Genomic DNA, 23211 nt, shown 5'->3' with positions numbered 1-23211 from the left:
GGTGGGGTTGAGGGTTGGGCTTTTCCTCCTCAGTGGGAGGAAATCCCGCCCTTGAGAGCTGCTGACCGACCTGATTGGCTGGCAGCTATAGCAGGACCCAGCTTTAGTCATGGGTGCTGGTGGGCCTGCAAGTAGGCCTGGGATAAAGAGGACCTGGCTGGCCTCCCATGTGAGGAAAGTCCACAGTCTTTGACAGTAAAGAATCAGGGAGCTTAGGGATGGGTGGGTGGGGAGGGGGCTGGACTTTGGTGGTCCAGACGGGAAGTGACAAAGGAGGTTAATATGTTGGGGGTGACTCTGCGCACAGGACACCCCCACCATGAAGGACAAACAACCCCCTTCTATCCTGCCTTATAAACAGTTTGGTTAAAATAAAACAACCTGCCCACTCCTGTCAACGCCAACCCTATTTGTGGTATGGGCAATGTAATATTCCGTCAGTTGACTTGTTAACAAGCTCAATCGCCCACTCAATGTTTTTTTCAAAGAATGGGCTGCTAATTTTGGCGCCTATCGGTCTACAGTTTTATGGGGAATGGGTCAGGGAGCAGCCGAGAAGATGGGCTCGCCCCCCCCCCCGTCATATTTTACGTGACACCCTTCTATAAGTTTCTTTCATCTAGTGCACACTTGAGCTCCAAGAGAATCATTTTACTTTTAAATGCTATTTTTTCATGGGATGTGGGTGTCCTTAGCAAGCCCAGCAATTGTTGCCCATCCCTTGAACTGAGTGGTTTGCTAGACCATTTCGGAGGGCAGTTAAGAGTCAACCATGTTACTGTGGGAAATTGAGTCACATGTAGGCCAGACCAGGTAAGGATGGCAGATTCCCTTCCCCTAAATGGCCACTCGTGAGCTGGATGGGTTTTTACGACAATCGATGACAGTGCCATAGTCACCTTCACTTATTATTAATTGAATTTAGATCCCACCAACTGCAGTGATGGGATTTGAACCTGTGTGTACCCAGAGCATTAGCCTGGACCTCTGGATTACCGGACAAATAGAAGAAAATTGATAGGCACAAATGAGACATTAAAGAGCTGCATGTGGCTCTGGCGACATAAGTTGCTGGCAACCCCCATCCTGAGTTAGCCCAACTGCTTGTATGTTACCTTGAGCTTCTAAAAAAAGAGAACTTGAACTAATTTGGCACTTTTACAGATTTTCGGGACCTCCCGAAGTGCTTTTACAGTCAACCAAGGACCCTTTTGAAGCATGGTCATGCTTGGAACATGACCAAATGTAGCAGCCAATTTGCATACTGCAAGCTCCCACAAACCACAAGGAGGCGAATGACCAACTAATATGTTTGTGATGTTGTCTGAAGGATAAACGTTGGTCAGGGAAATCAGGAGAATTCTCCCGCGCTTCAAATAGTTTCACCGGCCTCGGTTGGACATCAGATTTGAAGAAAGGCACATCAGACAGCACAGCACTCCGTCATCGCTGCCGGGAAATATCTGCCTCGATTACCCGCTCAAGTCAGCAGGAAGGGGCTAAAGCCCACAATGTTCTGACTGAGACAGAAGTGTTACCAATAGAGCTAAAACTGACAGATGTGTGAAACACTTCTGTGCTATTTAAGCTAGGTGGCACAGGAAATAGCAGAAGTGAGAGCAAGAAGATGCAAGGAGACATTTGTTTTGCCCACTCACTCACTCACTCAACCCACGACAGATGGGAGTTTGATGTGAGGAGGATAAGTCAGAATACCTTCCAAATGCTGGGAACCGAGGAGGAGTAGTGAGATTTAGATATTGGTGAACAAAAATCATTTAGTGAACAAGTACAAGAAAATCAAAGAAGCTAATAGAATGTTAGCCTTTATCTCAAACCAGCTGAGATACAAATTGGTGGAAATAATGCTATGTTGTGTAAAGCCCTGGTTAGACTGCAATGGAGCACTGCATTCCGTTCAGACCTGAAGAAAGAGATTTTGAGTTTGGAGGGGGTAGAGTGCAGGCTCACTAGAATTATACCAGATTAATTTGAGGGAAAGTTACATAGGCTTGTATCTCCCTGAATATGGAAGATTAAGGAGTCATCAGACTGGGTTTTCTTTGAAGATTTATATTATTTTTTGAAAAATATACTTTATTCATAAAATATCTGGAAGAACATTACAAAACATTTCTAAATCACCATCACAAAAAGTGCAATCAGATTCAATTTTTACACATGGATCACGAGGTGCTTCAATACCATCAATGAATATTACAATCATTTCAGTATGGTCATAACAGACAGTCAGACAGTGCAATGGTATTGGAGTTATCGACATACATCATGTTGCACTCTGAGGTGCTTCAATACAATTATAATAGCATTCAATGCAGACATTCATTGAAGATTTTATTTGAAGATGATTGAAGGATTCAATCGGGTAGATAGAGAGAAACTGTTTCCTCTGGTGGGAAGTCCAGAACAAGGGGACATGTCTTTAACATTAGAGTAAGGCAGTTCATGGGAAACACTGTGTCACACACAGGGCAGTCTTAATCTGGAACACTCTGATCCAAAAAGCTGTTGAGACTGGGTCAAACTGAGTTGTAAGGCAAGGAATTTTTTTAATATGACTAAGCAGCTTTTGTTGAATAATGGGTAGAGTTGTGGGTTTCCACCCTCCCAAAACAATGCTTAAAAATTCCAAACGACTATATAATAAAAATGGAATTTGACTTATTGACCCGGAAGCGATTTGCATGGGACAGCGTGCCAGTCACTGTAAAGCGGTGCGTCCTTGAACAGGAGAGTCGCGAGATCACCATTCATTAGGTTCTTTTTAACAAGTCAATATTTTAAATAAGAGAGTCTCACCTCTCCTGAATCTTGAGGCAGCTTGTGTGTTTATAACCAGCTGCCCATCTTCAGAGGAACAACTGGCATTGGAACTGGCCACCCGAGGAGTTAACTTGTTGCCTGATTAGAACAGTGAGACCTGTTGCCTCACCATTCCAGCCAAGCAGCAGAATAGTACACTTTATGTTGTGTGGTAGAATGTTATCTTTCAACTTGCTTGGGAGCCTTCCGTTCTGGAAACCACTGGTGTCCGTTTCCAGCTCTGGCCTCTCACCACTGTGAGTAAACATTGGTGATTTACAGATGAGACTTGAAAAGAAAATTCTGAGCACGTTCCTGTTTTGTGCTGAGACGACTGGGATCCCTCCCCCCCACGACCTGATCACGAGGGCTTTGAACTGATGCTGAAGGCTGCGTGTTGTTAATATTGTCTGACATCTCTCCACCCAATGCAATCTCTCATCCAGCCGTTCAACTGTGGTTAAAAGATGCTCCTGTCTAGATCAGATTCCTAGAGGCCAAATTAATTAGTGTTTGCCTTTGTCATTTCAAGTAACTAAGTTACCTTTTGGAGGCACGGAGAGTAAGAGAAAGGTAAAACTTTAATCGAGCAGTTTAAGAAAGTGTTGGAGAGATTTTTTTTGTTGTATGAACCACATGAGGTTGGTGTCAGAATATTGGTGCTTTGATTTTAATGAGGGCAAAAGTAAAAAGTGTAAAGAATTTGTTTAGATTGTGTTTTTGGGAAAAAAACCTGTTTTTTCCCTGTCATAATCTCAAAATCCCTTCTCAAAACAGATGAAAGTTTTTGAAATGCAGGTGTCTCGCAGAGTAGGGGATGCCATGCATCAGACGATTGCTTATATCAGAGGATGAATTAGAAGGGGCAATAAATAAGTGACACTGGTGTGAAAGGGGTATGAATGAGGTCTCTGGTCTCTTATTGAAACAAACGGGTCATCATAAAACATATATAGTGAGGGGTTTGCATTCGGCAGGAAGTGAACCATAAACTAGAACTAGGAAACTGATACCATGTTTTACTTGGAGAAACAAATAATGGATGGGGAAAAAGTGTTGATGTGAACAAACTTGAAGAAGCCATCGCCACAATCTCTCATTAAATCTATGCACAGTAAGTTTTGAATGCGAGTTGATGTGTGCTATACCGCAAAGTTGTTTAGGGATTTAAAGATTAGCATTTTAGTCAGTAATAAATGAAGTGAGTTATCAAACATGTTGCGCAGTGTGGTGGGCAGTCCCCATTCTCTCCAGTACGAACGTGAGGGCCTTTCGTTAGTTCCAGAATTGACACTTCCACCCTGCTCCTGGCTGGCCACACGCATTTACCCCTCTGTAAACGTGACATTTCCCAGAACTCTGCTGGCTGACCTCTGTTGGCTCCCAGTCTGACAGAGCCTTGATTTTAAAATTCTTACCCATGTTTTCAAATCCTTCTGTGGCCTTGCCCCTCCCTATCGCGGTCTGACTCCAGCCCCCACAGCCCTCGATACCTGTGCTCGTCTAATTCAGGCTTCTTGGAGCATCCCTGATTTGAATCACTCCACTATTGGTGTCCAAACCTTCAGCTGCCTAGGCCCAATGCTCAGGAATTCTCTCCCTGTTTCTTTCCTGCTTTAAGACACACCAGTCCATAACACTCTGATCAAGTTTTTGGCTATCAGTCCTAATATTATCTCGTGCTGATCAGTGTCAAATCTCATTTTAAAACACTTCTGTGACATGTCTTGAGCCATATTATTACATTAAAGATGCTGTGTAAATACAAGTTGTTGTTCTGCCTCTAGATGTACTAAACTGCTTAAACATGTAAGGAAGGGATAATCCAACCATTAGTACCCCTGAAGTTACAAAGAAAGCAAAAGCAATCCGCTTGACATTCAACTATTTGATTTTGTTTGTTCCCCTTTTAACCAATGTTTTCTTCCTAATCTTTTTCCCCCTGCCATTGCCACTCATTGAGATTTCAAATCTGTTGGGTGGGTACAGTGGCCGCATCGATGGTCTATTTCCTCTCCACGGAGGTTTCCTCGAACTGCACAGAAGTTCAAAGTTATAACGTAAAGAAAGCTGGGCCTGAAACAGTCCGAAGCAAACTCCAGACCAAGTGGCAGAATGACAGTGGTGCTTTCCCATACTGGCCAGCAGGATAATCTGCTCCTGCATGCAAATATTCACAAGTTTCGTTGAAACGTAGTCATTTCAGCTCTGTGCTAAAGGAAAGGACTTGCGTCTCTGCAGCACCTTTCCCCAGCCCAGGGTGGCTCAAAGTGCGTTCACAACCAAGGAGGTTCTTTGGAAGCGTATTCACTGTCGTAATGTGGAAAATGCAGCAGCCTGTTTGCTGTGTGCAATGTGATAATGGGCAGACTACCTGTTCTTTTAGTGGTGTTGGGCTAAGGAATAAATACTGGCCAGGACACTGGTGCTTGTTGGTCTTCAGAACAGCACCGTGGGATCTTTTGGGTTCACCCGCAAAGCAGACAGGATGCAGCCGTAGCATTTTCTGGCTGAAAAGCGATGTGGAATTAGCGATAGCCATAAAAGCTATCAGTTTCAACTGACATGACCAGTGCCAACTGTTTGCTAAAGTTACAAATGCCCACAAGCTTTTCTGATGCCCTCAACAAATGTTGCATTTGAATTTTGTTTTCTCTTTGAGATTGAATCAATGTGGAATGAAGAATACGCCAAAAAACCTGAAGACTAATTTGTTCAGGCAGCATATTAATCTAAAATTCCAACATTGTACTGCAACCCTGTAAATGCTCAGCCATCCACACTCTCTATTCGTCTTTCCAGTTACTCAGTTCATCACTGTGACCCCCAGTGAGGACTGTCGGGATTGAATGTGTACCATACCTTGGGACACCGCTATATCGTTCTGCCTTGCTTGTGGAGGTGGCCTTTATTAAAACTGCTCTTTGCAGGGATAGTCACATGTCTGTTCTAACACCGCTAACCTGATTCCGATTCCCGTGGGTGTAATTGGTACAAGGTTGTGATGTAGTAGGATTAGCTAGAGGGAGGGCAGGGTATTGCTTGAAAAATCATGTACTCGTTCAGAATATACCTTTTTTTCTGTATAAAGAAAAACTTCAAAAGTATCCGTGGCAACCCTTTGCCTATTAATTAAATCTCCATTCCTGTAGGTGTTTCGTTTCATGGGCTGCAGCAGCTCTTTGACCGCGAGGCAGCTATTATTACTCTTTGTGCCTGAGTTTAGGCGGTGTGTGTTGGTGGAATGGGTGATTCTGAAAGACCTCCTTCCTCACCAGGTCTGGTCATCTGCATTATGCACTGTCAAACAAGGGTCACTGGATAATGGTCAGGACTGGGAGGTAAATGGACATTTCCTTTCCCCCTCAATCCTAAAGCCAGACTATTTTAGCTAATTATGACAATTCAACTAACAAGCTGCCTTAGATTTGCTAATTCTGCACAGATTGGGCACTTAACCTGGGAAATCTCTGGCTTGTGACTTGGTGTTTGATTGGGTGGTGCATTTTCTGAATGAACTTTTGGGACTTTATGGAAATGTAAAACAAATGGACCATAAGCTTAAGAGAAACTTTTGAGTGGTACCTTTTCTATTAACCTTTTTGGCTAATAGAAAAGGTAATTTTTTGTCAAAAAAAAAATTAGTACAAAATAATCCATTTAAAACTATGTGACAAAATAATCAGTTAATTGTGACATCTCTGAATCAAAATCTTTCTCCTGTAACTAATGAACCACTTAACCAACAACTTGTATTTATATAGCGCCTTTAACGTAATAAAACTTCCCAAGGTGTTAATTCCTAGCCTTTTTGGGGGAACTTTAAGTGAAATGCAGACCCAACTATTTAAACTAGTTTAATGGATCCTTTTAAGAATAATATTTAGCAATATCATCCAAGGGTATTCACGACAGTAACTGCTGGGTTAAAGATCAGAAATCCAACTGCTGAATATGTAGAGACTGTGTATAATTTCAGAACACCCAGGCTGTACAAACCTAGATCTGAGGGTCTGCGCTTGCATGCTGAGTCTGGCACAGTTGCATCTCTCCTCTACCGCACATAAGAGGTAAACCAACTTTTGCTGTTTTAACATGCTCGTGACTCCTTCCCTGCAGATGCACGCTGATGCAGAATCTCCCAAATAAACTAGCAGGCCCAGAGCTTGAATGTTAAAAGTGCCACCATTGGCAAGCTGCGGAAGTGAATTCAACGAACCTGGAGATTTGTGAACTGGACCAGAAAAGTTAGGCTGTTGTAAAAAAAAAAAACCCGATGGGTTCGCTGATGCCTTTCCAGCCCAATCAAGAAAACAGGGCATCACTGCCACAAAGACTACAGCTGTTCAAGGACCATGCTCACCAATACCTTGAGGAAACCAGGAATGCGTAATAAATCTTGCATTTCCAGCCACGGTTATATCCCACAAACAAATAAAACTAAAATCTCTCATTGCGTGCAGAGTGATTTTAGAAATTGTGAAAACTTTGGCCACGTTTATCAGAAAAGTCGGTACATTTCTGTTAAGCCAAAATTAGACTTGGGCAAGTTTTGTTTAACTGTAATTTTTTGACATGCCATAGAAACTAAGTCTCTATCTTAAAACCGTAAAGATCATATAAACCCCACAAAGCTTTCAGTAGCTTTTTTGGACACTTTGCGATTGGGTGGGTGATATGGCTGTGCTCTATAGGTGAATCATTCTGTAACCCTTCAATTTATTTCGTTTCTCTGATGGAAAATCTGATTCGAATTGAACTGAAAGCTGTAGTTGGTTCCTGTTACTTTGTACATCGTTGGTTTCCTGCCGCAGGCAAGAAATTGCTTTTAGGTTTTAATGCTGGTGCAACTAGCTTTCAACATGACTTATTGTGTCGGCATCAATACATTTATAGGATTCTTGGGGTTCAATTTTAATGGAAAACAACATAGCGCTTTCTTTTTCTCTTGAGCTAGATTTGGCCATGAATAAATTGGGATTTAAAAAAAAACATAACGTAGGTTAAATCTCCCAACTGCAAATTATTAAAAGCGTTGAAGAGATATACTTGCATTGGAGGCAGTTCAGAAAAGGTTCACTAGGCTGATTCGTGTGAGGAAGGGGTTGGTCTTATGAGGAAAGGTTTGAGCCTATATTCGTTGGAGTTTGGAAGAATGGGAGGTGACCTCAATGAACAATTCTGAGGGGGCTTAATGGGGTTAATGCTGAGATGATGCTTTCCCTCCTTGGGGAATCTAGAACTCTAGGCATAGTTCCAGAATAAATTTGAGACTAAGATGAGCGAGATTTCTTTTCTCAGAGGGTTGTTAATCTTTGGAGTTATCTACTACAAAGCTGTGGAGGCTGTGTCATTGAATACATTCAAGGCTGAGATACACAGATTTTTCAACTATAGGGAAGTGGACAGGCAGGTAAGTAGATTGGAGGCAAAGTTCAAATCCATTGATTTATTGAGTGGCGGAGCAGTTTTGAAGGGCTATATGGGCTACTCCTATTTCTTATGCTGTTTTGATAAAGACTTGCATTTATGCTAGTGCCTTTAATGACTAATGGGTGCTCTCAAACTTTACAACCACTTATGTACATTTGGTGTAGTCACTGTTGTAACGTAAAATGAAATGTGGCAGCCGATTTTGAACATAGCAAGTTCCTATACCCAGCAATGTGATAAAGACCGTATAATGTTGATTTTGAGGAAAATATTGGCTAGGACACCGAGGAGAACACCCCTGCTCTTCTTTGAATAGTGCCATTGGATATTTTAGATCCACCCGAGAGGAAAGAGAGGACCTTGGCTTAACAGCTCATATGAAACTCGGTACCTCCAACAGTGCAGCACCCCCTCAGTACTGCACTGGAGTGTCAGCCCTAGAAAACTTCTTAATCTCACTTTTTGTACTGTATTAAATGCTAAAACTGTGACTGGTACTGGCTAACCCTTGAGCAATCAGCTTTTGGGTTTTGGAGTTGAAGAATGTGTCCAACTCACTGGGTTGCTTTTGGCTACTTGTTGGCTTCTATTTTAATTTTCAAATAATGATGAGGATTGGTTGCCAGTTTGCTTGCCCATGTGACATACCACTTCATGGCTTTGGGTAGCTGTGCGTTCTGTATGCTTTATATATTTTCTGAACTGAATTGTGTATGACACCTGTTCATAACTATGGGTTGTCCGATAGAGATGCATCTGATCTCCTTGTACAATGGTACAGTCAATTCAAGTTAGCCTAGTCTGCTAGGTGGGGGACTGTTTTGTACATTAAATTGACCTTGTTTAAACGTGCTTCTTTCATGACAAGCAATGCATCCGCACCACTTGCATTTTAGTCCCCTTGATTAATTTGTTTTGGGTCTTGGATTCTGGGGTATTGAGTGATTGTGGGGACAGTACAGCCTGTTTGGGTGTGGTGTTGGGTTTGTTGGTAGCCTCTTCTGTGATGTTGATGCTAATTTTGTGTGATTGCTCACAATTCTGGTGTGAAGTGGAGGCCATTATTCTATAAGGACTGATGAATATTTGAAATTCTGTGTCACTTTTTATACCATCATTTGCAATATGAAATAAATTAACAATTTGTGCTTTGAAGAAAGGAGGATTCTTTGGTTTGTTTCCAAGGGCATGCTCTCACTCTTCATTCTCATTCTACATATGTAGAACCAGGCGATTCAACCCCTCAAACCTCTTTTCTCCATCCAATTAGATCATGGTGATTTCCAATCTTAGCTATGTCTACTCATTTTGGTTCTGTAGTCTCTCCACCCTTGTCAATAGAAAGCTAGTGATGGCAATTTTTTTTGAAGTTTTAATCGCCCCAGAGCCTCAATGGTTTTGTGGGGGTGGGGGGAGGTTGGGAGTTCCAGATTTCCATTCTTTATATGAAGCAAATACTGCTGAGATCAAAACCTGCCCCTTCAATATCCCCAATTCATTACCGCATCTTTCACTTTAGCCAGAAGTCATTTTATAGAATCAGAAATGGTAGTACGAAAGGTCATTTCATGCACCATATCCTTGCTGCATCAAGTGTTACATCCCCTACAGTCATCCACTTTAAACCCACTTCCTCCTCCTCCTCGTACCTTTTTAAAATACACCACCATAGAAATTTCTCTTGCTTACATTTATTGTCTATGAATCTGCTTCCAATCTCATTTGTTGCAATTAGACAGTTAGACTGAGACTGACTTGCATTTATACAGTGCCTTGCACGACCTCTGGATGCCCCAAAGCATTTTACAGCCAGTGAAGTCCTTTTGAACTGTACATACTTGGGTCCCTGGAGTGGGGGTTGACCCCATGACCTTCTGACTTAAGTGAGAGTGCTACCAATGAACTAAAGCTGACATCTAAATTTTGCATCGTGGTTTCTCTTCAATGGACCCAGTGAAGGAACGGTGGTATAATTCCAAGTCCAGATGGTGAGCGGCTTGAAGGGGAACTTGCAGGTGGTGATGTTCCCATGCATCTGCTGCCCTTGTCCTTCTAGGTGCTGGAGGCTGTGGGTTTGGAAGGTGCTGTTGAAGGAACCTTGCTGAGTAGATGATGCACACTGCTGCCACTGTGCATTGGTAATGGAGGAAGTGAATGTTTAGGGTGGTGGGTAGGTGCCAATCAAGCAGGGTGCTTTGTCTGGGATAGTGTCGAGCTTCTTGCTTGTGTTGTGGGAGCTGCACTCATACTGGCAAGTGGAGTATTTCATCACACTCCTGACTTGTGCCTTGTAGATGGAGGACAGGCTTTGGGGAATCAGGTGAGTTACTCTCTGCAGAATTCCCAACCTCTGACCTGTTCTCGTAGCCACAGTATTTATATGGCTGGTCCAGTTCACTTTCTGATCAATAGTAACCCCCCAGGATGCTGATAATGGGGGAGTCAGTGATGGTAATGCCATTGAATGTCATGGGGAGGTGATTAGATTCTCTCTTGTTGGAGATGGTCATTGCCTGGCACTTGTGTGGCACGAATGTTACTTGCCACTTATCAACCCAAGCCCGAATATTGTTCAAATCTTGCTGCATTTGGGCATGGACTGCTTCAGTATCTGGGGAGTCACGAATGGTGCTGAACATTGTGTAATCGTCCGTGAACATCCCCACTTCTCACTATATGATGGAGGGAAACTCATTGATGAAGCAGCTAAAGATGGTTGGGCCGAGGACGCTACCCTGAGGAATTCCTGCAGCGATGTCCCAGGATCGAGATGATTGACCTCCAACAACCACAACCATCTTCTTTTGTGCAAGATGTGACTCTAACCAGTGGGGAGTTCCCCCTCCCCCTGATTCCCATTGACTCCAGTTTTGCTAGGGCTCCTTGATGCCATACTCTGTCAAATGCTGCCTTGATGTCAAGGGCAGTCACTCTCACCTCACCTCTGGAGTTCAGCTCTTTTGTCTGTATTTGGATCAAGGCTGTAATAATGACAGGTGCTGAGTGCAGAACCAAACTGAGTGTCAGTGAGCAGGTTATTGCTGTAAGGGCTGCTTGATAGCACTGTCAACGACTCTTTCCATCACCTTGCTGCTGATTGAGAATAGGCTGGGACAGTAATTGTCCGAGTTGGATTTATCCTGCTTTCTATGGACATGACATACCTGGGAAATTTTCCACATTTTCCGGGTAGATGCCAGTGTTGTAGCTGTACTGGAACGGCTGGTTCTGGAGCACGAGTCTTCAGTGCTTCTGCCGGAATATTGTCAGGACCCACAGCCTCTGCACTATCCATTACCTTCAGCCGTTTCTTGATATCACATGGAGTCAATTGAATTGGCTGAAGACTGGCATCTGTGATGCTGGCGACCTTGGGAGGAGGCTGAGATGGATCATCCCAGCACTTCTGGCTGAAGATGACTGCAAATGCTTCAGCCTTATCTTTTGCACTGATGTGCTGGGCTCCCCCATCATTGAAGATGAGGGAATTTATGGAGCCGCCTCCTCCAATTGCTTGTTTACTTGTCCGCCACCATTCCCAACTGGATGTGGCAGGATTGCAGAGTTTAGATCTGATCTGTTGGTTGTGGGATCACTTAGCTCCGTCTATTGCATGATGCTTATGCTGTTTGGCATGCAAGTAGTCTTGTGCTGTAGCTTCACCAGGTTGACACCTCATTTTTAGGTATGCCTGTTTCTGCTCCTGGCATGCCCTCCTGCATTCTTCATTGAACCAGGGTTGATCCCCTGGCTTGGTGGTAATGGTAGGGTGGGGGATATGCTGGGCCATGAGGTTACAGATTGTGGCTGTAATCTATTCTGCTGCTGCTGCTGATGGCCCATGGTGGCTCTTGGATGCCTGTTTTGAGTAGCTAGATCTGTTTGAAATCTATCCTATTTGGCATGATGGTAGTGCCACACCTATTATGACACAGCCAATGGTAAATGCTGAACTGTTCAAATCCCACAGAGAAAATTGAAACAACTGTCATAGCCTATTTTTGCAATTTGTATATTTCAAGATGCAGGCTTTGAATTCAGTAGTAATAAGACCACTGAGGCTCAAGAGGCTTTTATAAAACTAAATTAAAAATTTATTATTACAAGAAAGATTGTAAGCACATAAATATGTCCACAAAATTACTACTATAATAACTACAAAAATCCCCTAATTAATCTGAGTCCTAGTTACACCTCCGTTAAGGCAATAGTATAGAACAAATATTTAAACAGACCCCTGTCAAAGCACACTCTGGACAGTCACATACAGAATGAGTTTCTTTCAGCTCTGGGTCCTTGCAGAAAGCTGCTTGAGGGTTACAGGCTGGAGGCTTTAGATCTTAGAATCCCTCTCCTTTTTACCAATAGCCTTCTCTTCCTTTATACATATTTTCCTCTTTGAATGCAAATTTTCATATGTCCTTTGAACTTTACCTAGTCTAATAATAAGACCCTTGTATAATGCCCACTTTGGCCAAATACCCTACCAGTTTTTCAATTCCAGTGTCATAATCTTGTAACAGTATGGCCCCAATGTCTATATCTCTTGCATCAACGGTCAACTTAAATTGCTTGGCATGATTGGGTACTGCCAAAACTGGTGTTGCAGTTAATACAGTTTTCAAACTGTCAAATGCCTCCCGACACTCCTGTGCCCATTAAAACTTCTTGTTTTTTAATAGTTCAGTCAGTGGGGCAACCATACTGCTAAAATTTGGTACAAATTTCTGGTAAAACCTATTCATGCCCAGAAACCTCAACTTCTCATTTTGTTGTAGACACTGGGAAATCCACCATAGCTTTTACTTTCACATCTCTCGGAGCCACCTTACCATGCCCAATGGTATGGCGTAGATATGCAACTTGCGCTTTTGCAAATTCACTTTAACCAAGTTCATCACCAAATTAGCTTTTCGTAATGGAGTAAATAATTCTTCCAGATGTTGTAAATGCTCATCCCACGTGTGACTGAAAATTAAGTTATCAATATAAACAGCATAATTGCATAGCCCTGCAATTACTTTGTTCATCAGTCTTTGAAGTGTCACAGGTACATTCTTCATGCCAAATGGCATGACTTTAAACTGATATAACCCATTTGGTGTAACAAAAGCCAATATCTCTTCTGTTCTCTCTGATAACAGTACTTGCCAATATCCTTTTAGCAAGTCAATCTTTGTGATTAAATTTTGATTGTCCCACTTTCTTAATACGACCCTCCAACTGTGGTATAGGATATAAATCTGCTTTTGTCACTGCATTCACTTTTCACTAGTCCACACACAGTCTTTGTGTTCCATTCGGTTTCGCTACAAGCACAATGGGCGAACTCCGGTTACTGCAACAAGACTCAATGATATCATTTTGAAGCATGAAGTCAATTTCCTTCTGTACTTGTGATAACTTTTCCATATTTAATCTATAAGGATGTTGCCTTATTGAAGATGAAACTTCTACAGAGACACCATGTAAAGCTAAATCTGCCCTCTCCAACTTATTTCCACAAATAGCTTTGTGCGACTGCAGTAGCTTTTCCAAATCATCTTTTGACACTTGTCTGGAAGGTAGCTCGATATTATATTTACGTTTTCAAGTACCTTCTCATTATCCAACTTGATTAGAGGAAAATCAATTTCAGAATCTTGCATTTCTACCTCTGTCTCATTATCTACCACCACTAGCACCTCCTTTTGGTCCTCTTCCCTGTCAAAGTACTTCTTAAGCATATTTACATGACACAGCCTCTGCTTCTTTCCTCTATCTGGAGTCTTTATTAAATCATTTATTTCACTCAATTTCTTTTCAACCCTGTAAGGCCCACTAAACCTTGCCTTTAATGAGTCACCCAGTACTGGTAACAGAACTAGCAATTTCTCTCCAGCAACACAATTCTGAGCTGTAGCCTTCCTGCCTGCTTTCACTTTCGTCACTTGCCATGACACCTTAAATGTCCCCTAGCCAACTCGCATGTTCTGTTTAAATTCTCTCTCAAGTTTGATATGTAATCCAAGAAATTAGTTTCTGAATTTTGACCAGCCAATTTCTCATAAATCAATTTCAGTGGTCCCCTTACCTCATGACCATAGATTAGTTCAAAAGGACTAAAACCAGTCGATGCATTAGGACCGTCTTTAATAGCAAATAACAATAATGGAATTCCTCCATCCCAATCATGTAAATAATCCTGACAGTACGCTCTCATCATAGCTTTTGAAGTTTGATGACATCTTTCCAAATCCACTTGTGACTCGGGATGATAAGCTGTTGACTTAAACTGTTTTATCCCCAAACTGTTCATTACTTCTTTGAACAGCTGTGACATGAAATTTGACCCCTAATCTGATTGTATTTCTTTATGTAAACCATAACTTGTAAAGAATTTTGTTAACTCTTCTACAATCTTCTTTTTTGCAATATTTCTTAAAGGTATCGCTTCAGGAAACCTGGTAGACACATCCATTATTGTCAGTAAGCACTGGTTTCCACATTTAGTCTTAGGGAGGGGTCCTACACAATCAATCATGACCCTAGTAGAAGGTTCCTCAGATGCTGGAATTGGAACTAAAGGTGCCGGCTTAATCACTGCTTGTGGTTTCCCTATCACCTGACATGTGACATATTCTGCAGAATTTGACTACATCCCGATGCAAATCAGGCCAATAAAAATATTTCTGTATTTTCGCCTTGGTTTTCCTCATTCCTAAATGTGCCCCCATTGGAATTTCATGAGCAATCCTCAGAATCTCATTTCTATACCCAACTGGGATAAACAATCTGATGTACCTCCCTCCAGTCTTCATTTGCTGAGACATGATTTGACTCTTCCTGTTTTACCTGTACACAAAGCACTGGTTTTTCCTGTGGCTGAACCTCAGAACCCACAGTACTGTAACTTCCAGAACTCTCTTGCACCCCCTATAATTCCAACAGACATCACTTAAAAAACAAATATGCAAATAAGCAGTTAACCAGAATGTAAAGCAGCATGTGGCCGGCAGCTGGTAGTGTGTGTAGGAATTGCAGCTGTGCTGACCCTTTTAGTAAAGGTTGTTGAATCCCTAAAGTTGATCTGTCCGCTGAGCCGTCCTTTAATGTATCTTCAAATAAACCGAGCCTATGTATGGTTCACCGGTCCTTTGGGGAGAATTTTCTCCCTGTCGGGCAGGCTGGGTGGGAGCCCACAATTGGCTGCGGGCTGCCACTTTACATGGCTTTACATGGGCTGGTGTGATGCGCACCCAGAAGTGCTCAGCGCTGCCTGTGTGGGCAGAGGGGGGGGTGGGGGAGGAGGGAGAGTCGGGGCCTGCACTCTTTTGCGCACGCGCGTGAGAGAGCACAGAAATCTCCCTGAGGCACAGAGCTGGGACATGTCAATGAATGTTAATAAAACAATTTAAACACTTTATGAAACCTCATCCTGCCCGTGGATGAGCCTTCATGATAAATGCGAAGGCCACCTGGGCTCTTTGCCTGCCCGCCAACCTTAAGGTTAGACGGGCAGCCCTGAGAATCAGTTAAATTAGATCATTAATGGCCTTAATAGGCCTTTGACAGTCCGGGCGTACAGTGGAGTCGGCTGCGCGCCCGCTGAACTGAGGATCAGAATGACGCGCGGTGATGTCGGGACTCACGGCTGATGTCACCGCACGTCATTTTACATGTCGGTGAGCGGGGTCTACCCCCACACGCCGACCAGAAGCTTCAGGCTGGGTGAGATCGGTGAGTTTTTGTAATGTAGGCATTGGAAAGACATCGCATTCCTCTTCGAGCAAACTTTTGATCACCTGCTCTAATGTCACTTTGTGAGTTGGTGATTGGGATTTTTTTTATTAAGTCCGAGGCATTACATAAAGGTGATTTGTTGTCTTTCATGTAGGCTTCTCAAAAGTAGAAAATTCATCTCTTTGGCCGTGCAATGGGCTGCCTTCCAAACTCCTCAACTTAATCTAGTTCCTCCTGTAAAGTTCCTTAGGATGTTCGCTATGTTGCACACAATATATAAAAGCATATAGTGTTGTTTATGGTCAAGGGTCTTATCTACCTTCATTACCTTACACCATGTAGTTGAATCCATGATATGGTAATGAGCACTCGAGGCCTACTATCCCTTTGTATACAGTGCAGTCTGTAAACATCTTTGGAGTACTCTGAAGGATGTTCTTTGGAAAATGTAAAGAACGTGTCACATGGAAGGATAGAGTCGTGATACCTGTATTGTGTGTTTGCATATGTGTGCGTGTGTGTGGCTGCTTCTGCATTATATTTTTTGTTTAAATAATGGGAAGTGTTGACTGATCCTGATCACCACAAGGGAACTGCATCGACGCACTCTTGCATAGAACATAGAAATTACAGCAGAGAGGCTTTGCACTGACGTTTCAATTGCTGCTTCATCTAAAAACTGAATTGCCTTTTGCTTGTTAGAAATGTCCTGAAAACCTGAGGGCACGAATGGCAAAAATACCTGAGTATAAAGATGTTTTTTTGGGAACGGTACCCGTCCTGCAATGGAATAAACATGCTACAGAACAGGAGTATAAAAGACTGAGCAGATATAATGGAGCTCATGGATGGGATGTAATCAGCTATGAAGGTAAATGTTATCTTTCCGTATTAAATAATTTATATAATATCAAACAGCAAAATTGCAAATAATTAATGGACAAATGGCAACCTCTTACTAACAGACCTGCATTTTGCTGCTCTCCCATGCAGAGAAAAATACCCTTTGTAAAATTAATGCCGACAATCTGTCCTCATTGGAACTTTGGGCATACCCTCGGGGCTCGTTTTATAATCTACTTTCCATTCTGAATGATGCACGTAATAAATTTACACGTTTTCTAAGAGTCTGATAGTGATATAAAAAGATTGGCCAACGTTGCTCATGGATTTAAACAGCCACAAAGTGACATCATAAACGGTTGGAATGTAGCATCACAAGGTGCAGTTAAACCCTAGAGAGACATTTGCAGGGGTGAGTTATTTAAGCTCATCTGTTTAATACACAAACCAAAAAGTTGGCAAGTATGACCCTTGGTCACTTCAAGACAATTGGTAGAGGAGATTTTAGTCTGAAAATGCCAGCCAATACACATTTGTGTTGTCACCACAAGTTTTCAAGGAAGCTACATAAGAATTGGAACAAGAAAATCACCTCAGTAAGGTGTACATTTTAGTTTAGTACTTTGCAAATTGTAGGTCATCTTTAAGAGACAGTTGCTTTGCTGAGATAATGTAGCAAATTGTAATGGTAGGATAACCTCAGTCCTGTGTTACAGACCTGAAGGATGCCCTGAGCTACCTTAACACCCCTGCAAACAGCTTCATGTTTGATGACTGGGAGGAAAGACCAAATAAGACTTCAGCCTGCATTCGTTGTGCAGTGATTGGAAATGGTGGAATCCTAAATGGTTCTCAGAAGGGCAAGGAAATCGATCAGCATGACTATGTATTCAGGTATGTTTCTATTTGCATCTCAATTGGGCTAGTTCAGATGAGGACCGAAACCCTGTGTGCCAAGATGAAGAAAGAGTTAAAGACCTTTTCATTTTGCCTCTCGGCTATTTAAGGTTGCGTGTCCAACCCAAGCCAAAAGAGTGGAAGTCGCCTTCTCTTTGCTGAATTTGAGGGTTGTAAACAAAATGAATTGGGATTCCAGTTTCTCCTTCCAATAGTGCCTCAGTTTGACCAAATGTGGAATAAATTGTCAACCTGCCATGCTGATTGGTGCGGGGAAATGGAATTGTTATCATGTGGCGGGTTGGAAGTTGAATATTGTTTTCAATCTTCAGATTTTAGTTATGCTTAATTATATTCTACCAACAAACCCAGCTTTGATGCTTTTGATGTGAATATTTCTGGTGAAAATGACGGTTCCTGTTTAGACAGTTAGTGATTTATACGAATATTTTGGCTCTGTAAAGAGCGGCAGCTATTTTGTATGTTGCCTTTGCTTATAACACTATCCCAACCTGAGGTGGTGGAGCTGGGAAATAGAATAACTCAAACTCAGGAGTCCTACAAATACGAATTGCACGTATTTCTGTATTAAGTTTAGGAAGGACTATTAGACTACGTGGTCAGATACTACCAAGTTTGAAAGGTGAAAGGATAAATTAGATAAATTCAGTAGTAGTGATTTAAGTGATGGCGGCTTGTAGATCGTTAAAGGAAAAGGTGAGGGAGGCCAGGAGAAAATCTAGTGAGTTAAAATGGCATATTTTCTGTTTGTCTAATTCTTTGTTTATTTCTGCTGTGTTTTTTTTAATATTTAGAGCAAATGGAGCCATTACTAAAGGATTTGAGAAAGATGTAGGAACTAGAACATCATTTTATACATTTTCCACAAATACAATGAGGAATTCTCTAAATGCATATGGCCCTTTGGGATACAATGGCTTACCACAATCTAAGGTAAAGTATTTTCCCCAGATCAACTACCTGAGGTTGAACCACACAGTTTGCAACCTTGGTGTCATCTTTGGCTCTGAGATGAGCTCCTGACCACATGTAAGAACATAAGAAATTGGAGCAGGAGTAGGCCATTCAGCCACTCGAACCCTCTCCGCCGTCCAGCTGCTCGAACCCTCTCCGCTGTTCAGCCGCTCGAACCCTCTCAGCCACTCGAACCCTCTCCGCCGTTCAGCCACTCGAACCCTCTCAGCCACTCGAACCCTCTCCGCCGTTCAGCCACTCGAACCCTCTCAGCCACTCGAACCCTCTCCGCCGTCCAGCCACTCAACCCCTCTCCGCCGTCCAGCTGCTCGACCCCTCTCCGCCGTCCAGCTGCTCGACCCCTCTCCGCCGTCCAGCCGCTCGACCCCTCTCCGCCATTCAGCCACTCGAACCCTCTCAGCCACTCGAACCCTCTCCGCCGTTCAGCCACTCGAACCCTCTCCGCCGTTCAGCCACTCGAACCCTCTCCGCCGTCCAGCGAAATCAAGGCTGATCTTCTACTTCAACGCCATTTTCCTGAGCTATCCCTGTATCCCTTGATGTTTTTAATATAGATCTCAGTCGACAACTGAGCCTCCACAGCCTTCTTGGGCAGAGAGCTCCAAAGATTCACCACCCTCTGAATGAAGAAATTCCTCCTCATCTCCAGGCCTAAATGGCCCGCCCCTTAATTTGCACCATCCATTGGACCGCCTATTTCCACCTCTGTAACGTGCCTGGCTTCTGCCCCGCTCTGCAGAAATCTGCATCCACATCTGCATTTGTTACCTCTTGACTATTCTAATGCATTCCTGGCTGACTTCCCACATTCTAGCCAACCTCCTACATTCTACCCTCCGTAAACTTGAGGTTGCCCAAAACGCTGTTACCCATGTGTTTACCCATGCAATTCACTTTCACTCATCACTCATGCTCGTTGACCTACGCTGGCTCCTGGTCAAACAGCACCTTGATTTTTAAAATTTTCAACCTCATTTCCAAACCCTTCCCTATCTCTTGTAATCTCCTGCAGCCCGATTGAGATCTCCCTCAACTCTGACGGTGCAGCACTCCCTCAGTAGAGCACTGAAGTGTCAGCCTCGATTGGGTGTTTGAGGCTCAGGAGTGGACCACAGCCTGAGATGTCACAACTAACACCTTGTATAATAGCAAGAGCAACAACCCATCAATCCATTGGTTTGGTTGCAAGAAAATAATTTTACAGACTGGAGGAAAAGCCCCATAAAACTATCAGATTATAACACATAATGTTGGGACATCATTGGTGGCATAGTGGTATTGTCACTGGGCTAGTATGTCAGAGACCCAGGGTAATGTTCTAGGGATCAGGGTTCAAATCCAACTATGGTGAAATTTGAATTCAGTAAAAGTCTGGAATTAAAAGTCTAATGATGACCATGAAACCATTGCCATTTACTGTAAAAACCCATCTGGTTCACTAATGTCCTTTAGGGGAGGAAATCTGCCACCCTTACCTGGTCTGGCCTACATGTGACTCCAGCACAGTTGACTCTTAAATGCCCTCTGAACAAGGGCAATTAGGGATGGGCAATAAATGCTGGCCTACATCCCATGAATGAATTTTTAAAAAAGTTACAGCTTGCCCTGGGAATGCTTTATAACGGATAGATGCTGAAAGAGTGAAGGACAAGGTTGGGTTTAGAAATATTAGATCATACAGGGATTGATCTGTATATTTTGCAATATGATAGTGTGAACAGTGAAGGCTATGTCAAGTCTCTTTTCAAAAATCAACAAGCCTGTCCTGGCAAACATTACATCACTATGAAATTCATCAAGTAAGGTAGAAAGAATTTTCATTTCTCAAACGCATTTCATGACCTGGGGATGTCCTAAAGAGCTGTGCAGATGATGACTACACTGCAAAAAAAGTACTCCATTCTTGTAATGTAGGAAGCACTGCAGCAAATTTGTACACGCCAAACTCCCTCAAAATGGCAATATGAAATCCAGATAACCTGGTTTAGTGATGTTGGTTGAAGCTAAATGTTGGCCGGGACAACAGACAAACACTCCTGCTCTAATTCAAAATTGTGTGCCGTGGGATATTTTACATCTACCTGCAACAGCAGAAAGGGCCTTGGCTTAATGTCGCATCTGAAAGACGGCACCTCCAGCAATGCGGCACTCCTCGGTACTCCACTGGAGTGTTGCTCTAGATTTAATGCTCAAGTCCTAGAGTGGAACTTGAACCCACAGCTTCCTGACTCCAAGGTGTGCATGCAACCCACTGAGGAATGGCTGATAACCACAGTATATGAAGCACTTAGAATCCCATTCCTTAATTATGTTAAAATTGAGGATCACACCATAGGTTGGGTTGAAATAGGAAATTTTCATCTTCATTTTGTATGGACTAGTGGTAACTCTGGTCAACTTGAGTGAAATAAATTGGATGAGTTGTGGATTGGTGAAGATAGACAACACCAGGAGATCTAGATTCTGAATATAATATGGCATTAGTGACTGGAACAGAGGAGGAGATGCAAAGATAAACCGGATAAGAAACTTGGGTAAACTAACTGGATTGTGTGAATATTCTCTCTTTTGCAGATTAATCATTTACAGTTAGCTTGGACGCCACTAATATTACCAGAATGCTTAGAAAGGACACTTTATAAAAACCTAAATTACTTCATCTCTATTGGAAGAACAATAATGCTACAATGGCAATATTGGGGGTGGGGTGTGGCAGTTAGAGTTGGCACAGTAGTTACTACTTCATGCTAATTTGAAAAATGATAAACTGTTCCAAGAACAGTATGACGTATATTAATGTTCTTATTTTTAAATTAGCACTTTGTTCTGTTGTATAAGTGGAATCAGGTCCAAGAACTAATTTATTGAAAATAAACCACACCTGCCACATCACAACCAAATTCTAGTGGTTGTGCTCACTTGCAATTTCCTGGAAACGAGGAGTGCCTGTATTAGTGGTTAATCATTATAATTTCATATCCATTTGTGATTGAGCTACCTCTGTTTCATTCTCCATGTAAATCCTTTTTTTGCTTTTTACTTTTTCAAAGGAGACGAGGTATCTTTTTCTCCCAGACCACGACCGTGATTACTACCTGGTAAAAGCCGCCATAACGCACAAGCCCATAGAGAAGGGATCTGACAAATCCAATAAGTAGGTTTCTGTTGTGTGTTTTGTCTCTTAATGTGCACATGCATCGCCCAGGTCAGCTAATCATGCTGCAATTAGAGGAAGGAACATTGCTTTCTTGGCTAAATAAGTTTTATATAATGCGCTGACCTTGAAAATGATTGTGACTGGGTTATCGTGAGGATGGTGGATAAATTCAGCACTAACGCTCAGCTTCTTCCTGGGGTTGGACCAAGCCCCACAGGGGTGTGGATCTACCCAAGCACAATCTAATCACTTTATTGTTTTATATGCCTTGATCAAATCACTGCCTAATCTACAAATATATGCAAGGAATGCATGGCTTTAAAAATGTATGCTGGAATAGCAGCTGCATGCCAGTTATTTTCCCCAGGTCCCTAATCCTGTTTCAGCTGATCCTTGGGCTTAGTCTTGTTTCCAATGCCCACAGGTGAATATATTAGTGAATATATGAATCTGTCTTGAGCACAAGGTACACTTTGCATTAAATTAATTCCGGGAACTCAGTTGAGAGCTACTATGGCTCTCCATGACTGTGTGTGGGGTTTAACTTTATATGATAGCACCCAAGAAGGGTGTGGGGGGGTTGGGTGCGGGGAGAGCAAACTTAGGGCCTTCCCCCTAATATTGTGTTTGGTGGTGTCAGGAAGAGATAATAATTTTCATAATGTTATTGGCATTTATTGTAAAGTAGAGTAATAGTGGGGTCTGTGTCTATGTCTGTGTGACTTAATTGAATTAAATCAGCTGGTCTGAAGGCTTTGATGTATCAGAAGCTAAGCTAGGTTTGAAATGTTAAGTAGGTAAATATAGGGTAAACCAGGTTGGCTTGAATTCAAAAGAGGGAGTGAAATATTACACCTAGCCAAGAGAAGTTAAGAAACAGTGTGTTTATTTTTCCTAAAGATTACTGGTAAAATTGGTACCAAGATAGATTTTATTATTAGAGAAGTAAAGTCTAAAAACGTAGTGAAACAATGGGAATTTACATTCAAAGGAGAAAATATGTATAAAGGAGTGAAGTCTGTGTGTAAGGGCAGGAATTCTAAGATCTAACAAGTGTGAAAAGCCTCCAGCATCTACACCTCAAGCTGCTGTCTACAAAGAAGTGAAGTTAAGAGAACTCACTTTTTGAATTAGATTGTTCAGGTATCGTGTTTCTTTGGCTGAGCCTTTTAAAATCTGTGTGCCTTACTGTTGCCTTAGCGAAAGAGTAACTGGGAGTTAGATTAACTAGGGGCTTTAGAAATTATCACAGTAATTTTTAGACCTATGTATGTACTTAAAATCATTTCCTCTATTAATAAATGTTTAATTTAGTTTTGTAAGAAACCTACAAGACTCAG

The 23211-nt window shown here is 42.3% G+C and overlaps 1 protein-coding gene across 2 annotated transcripts in view; it reads left to right on the top strand.

The window, feature by feature from the left end:
• Window positions 1-23211, top strand: part of LOC144699865 (alpha-N-acetylgalactosaminide alpha-2,6-sialyltransferase 2-like) — a 60002-nt gene that overhangs the window by 29444 nt on the left and 7347 nt on the right. For both annotated transcript variants that reach the window (XM_078571196.1, XM_078571197.1), the window contains exons 4-7: window positions 16681-16849; window positions 17538-17715; window positions 18534-18672; window positions 21765-21868. In XM_078571196.1, the coding sequence (XP_078427322.1) occupies window positions 16681-16849; window positions 17538-17715; window positions 18534-18672; window positions 21765-21868 (590 nt within the window). The remainder of the gene's footprint in view (window positions 1-16680; window positions 16850-17537; window positions 17716-18533; window positions 18673-21764; window positions 21869-23211) is intronic.

The sequence above is a fragment of the Cetorhinus maximus genome, chromosome 24 (genome assembly GCF_964194155.1).
Source record: "Cetorhinus maximus chromosome 24, sCetMax3.hap1.1, whole genome shotgun sequence".
Classification (NCBI taxonomy): Eukaryota; Metazoa; Chordata; class Chondrichthyes; order Lamniformes; family Cetorhinidae; genus Cetorhinus; species Cetorhinus maximus.
The sequence above is the reverse complement of the archived record's forward strand: the minus strand, read 5'-3'. Positions and strand labels throughout refer to the sequence as shown.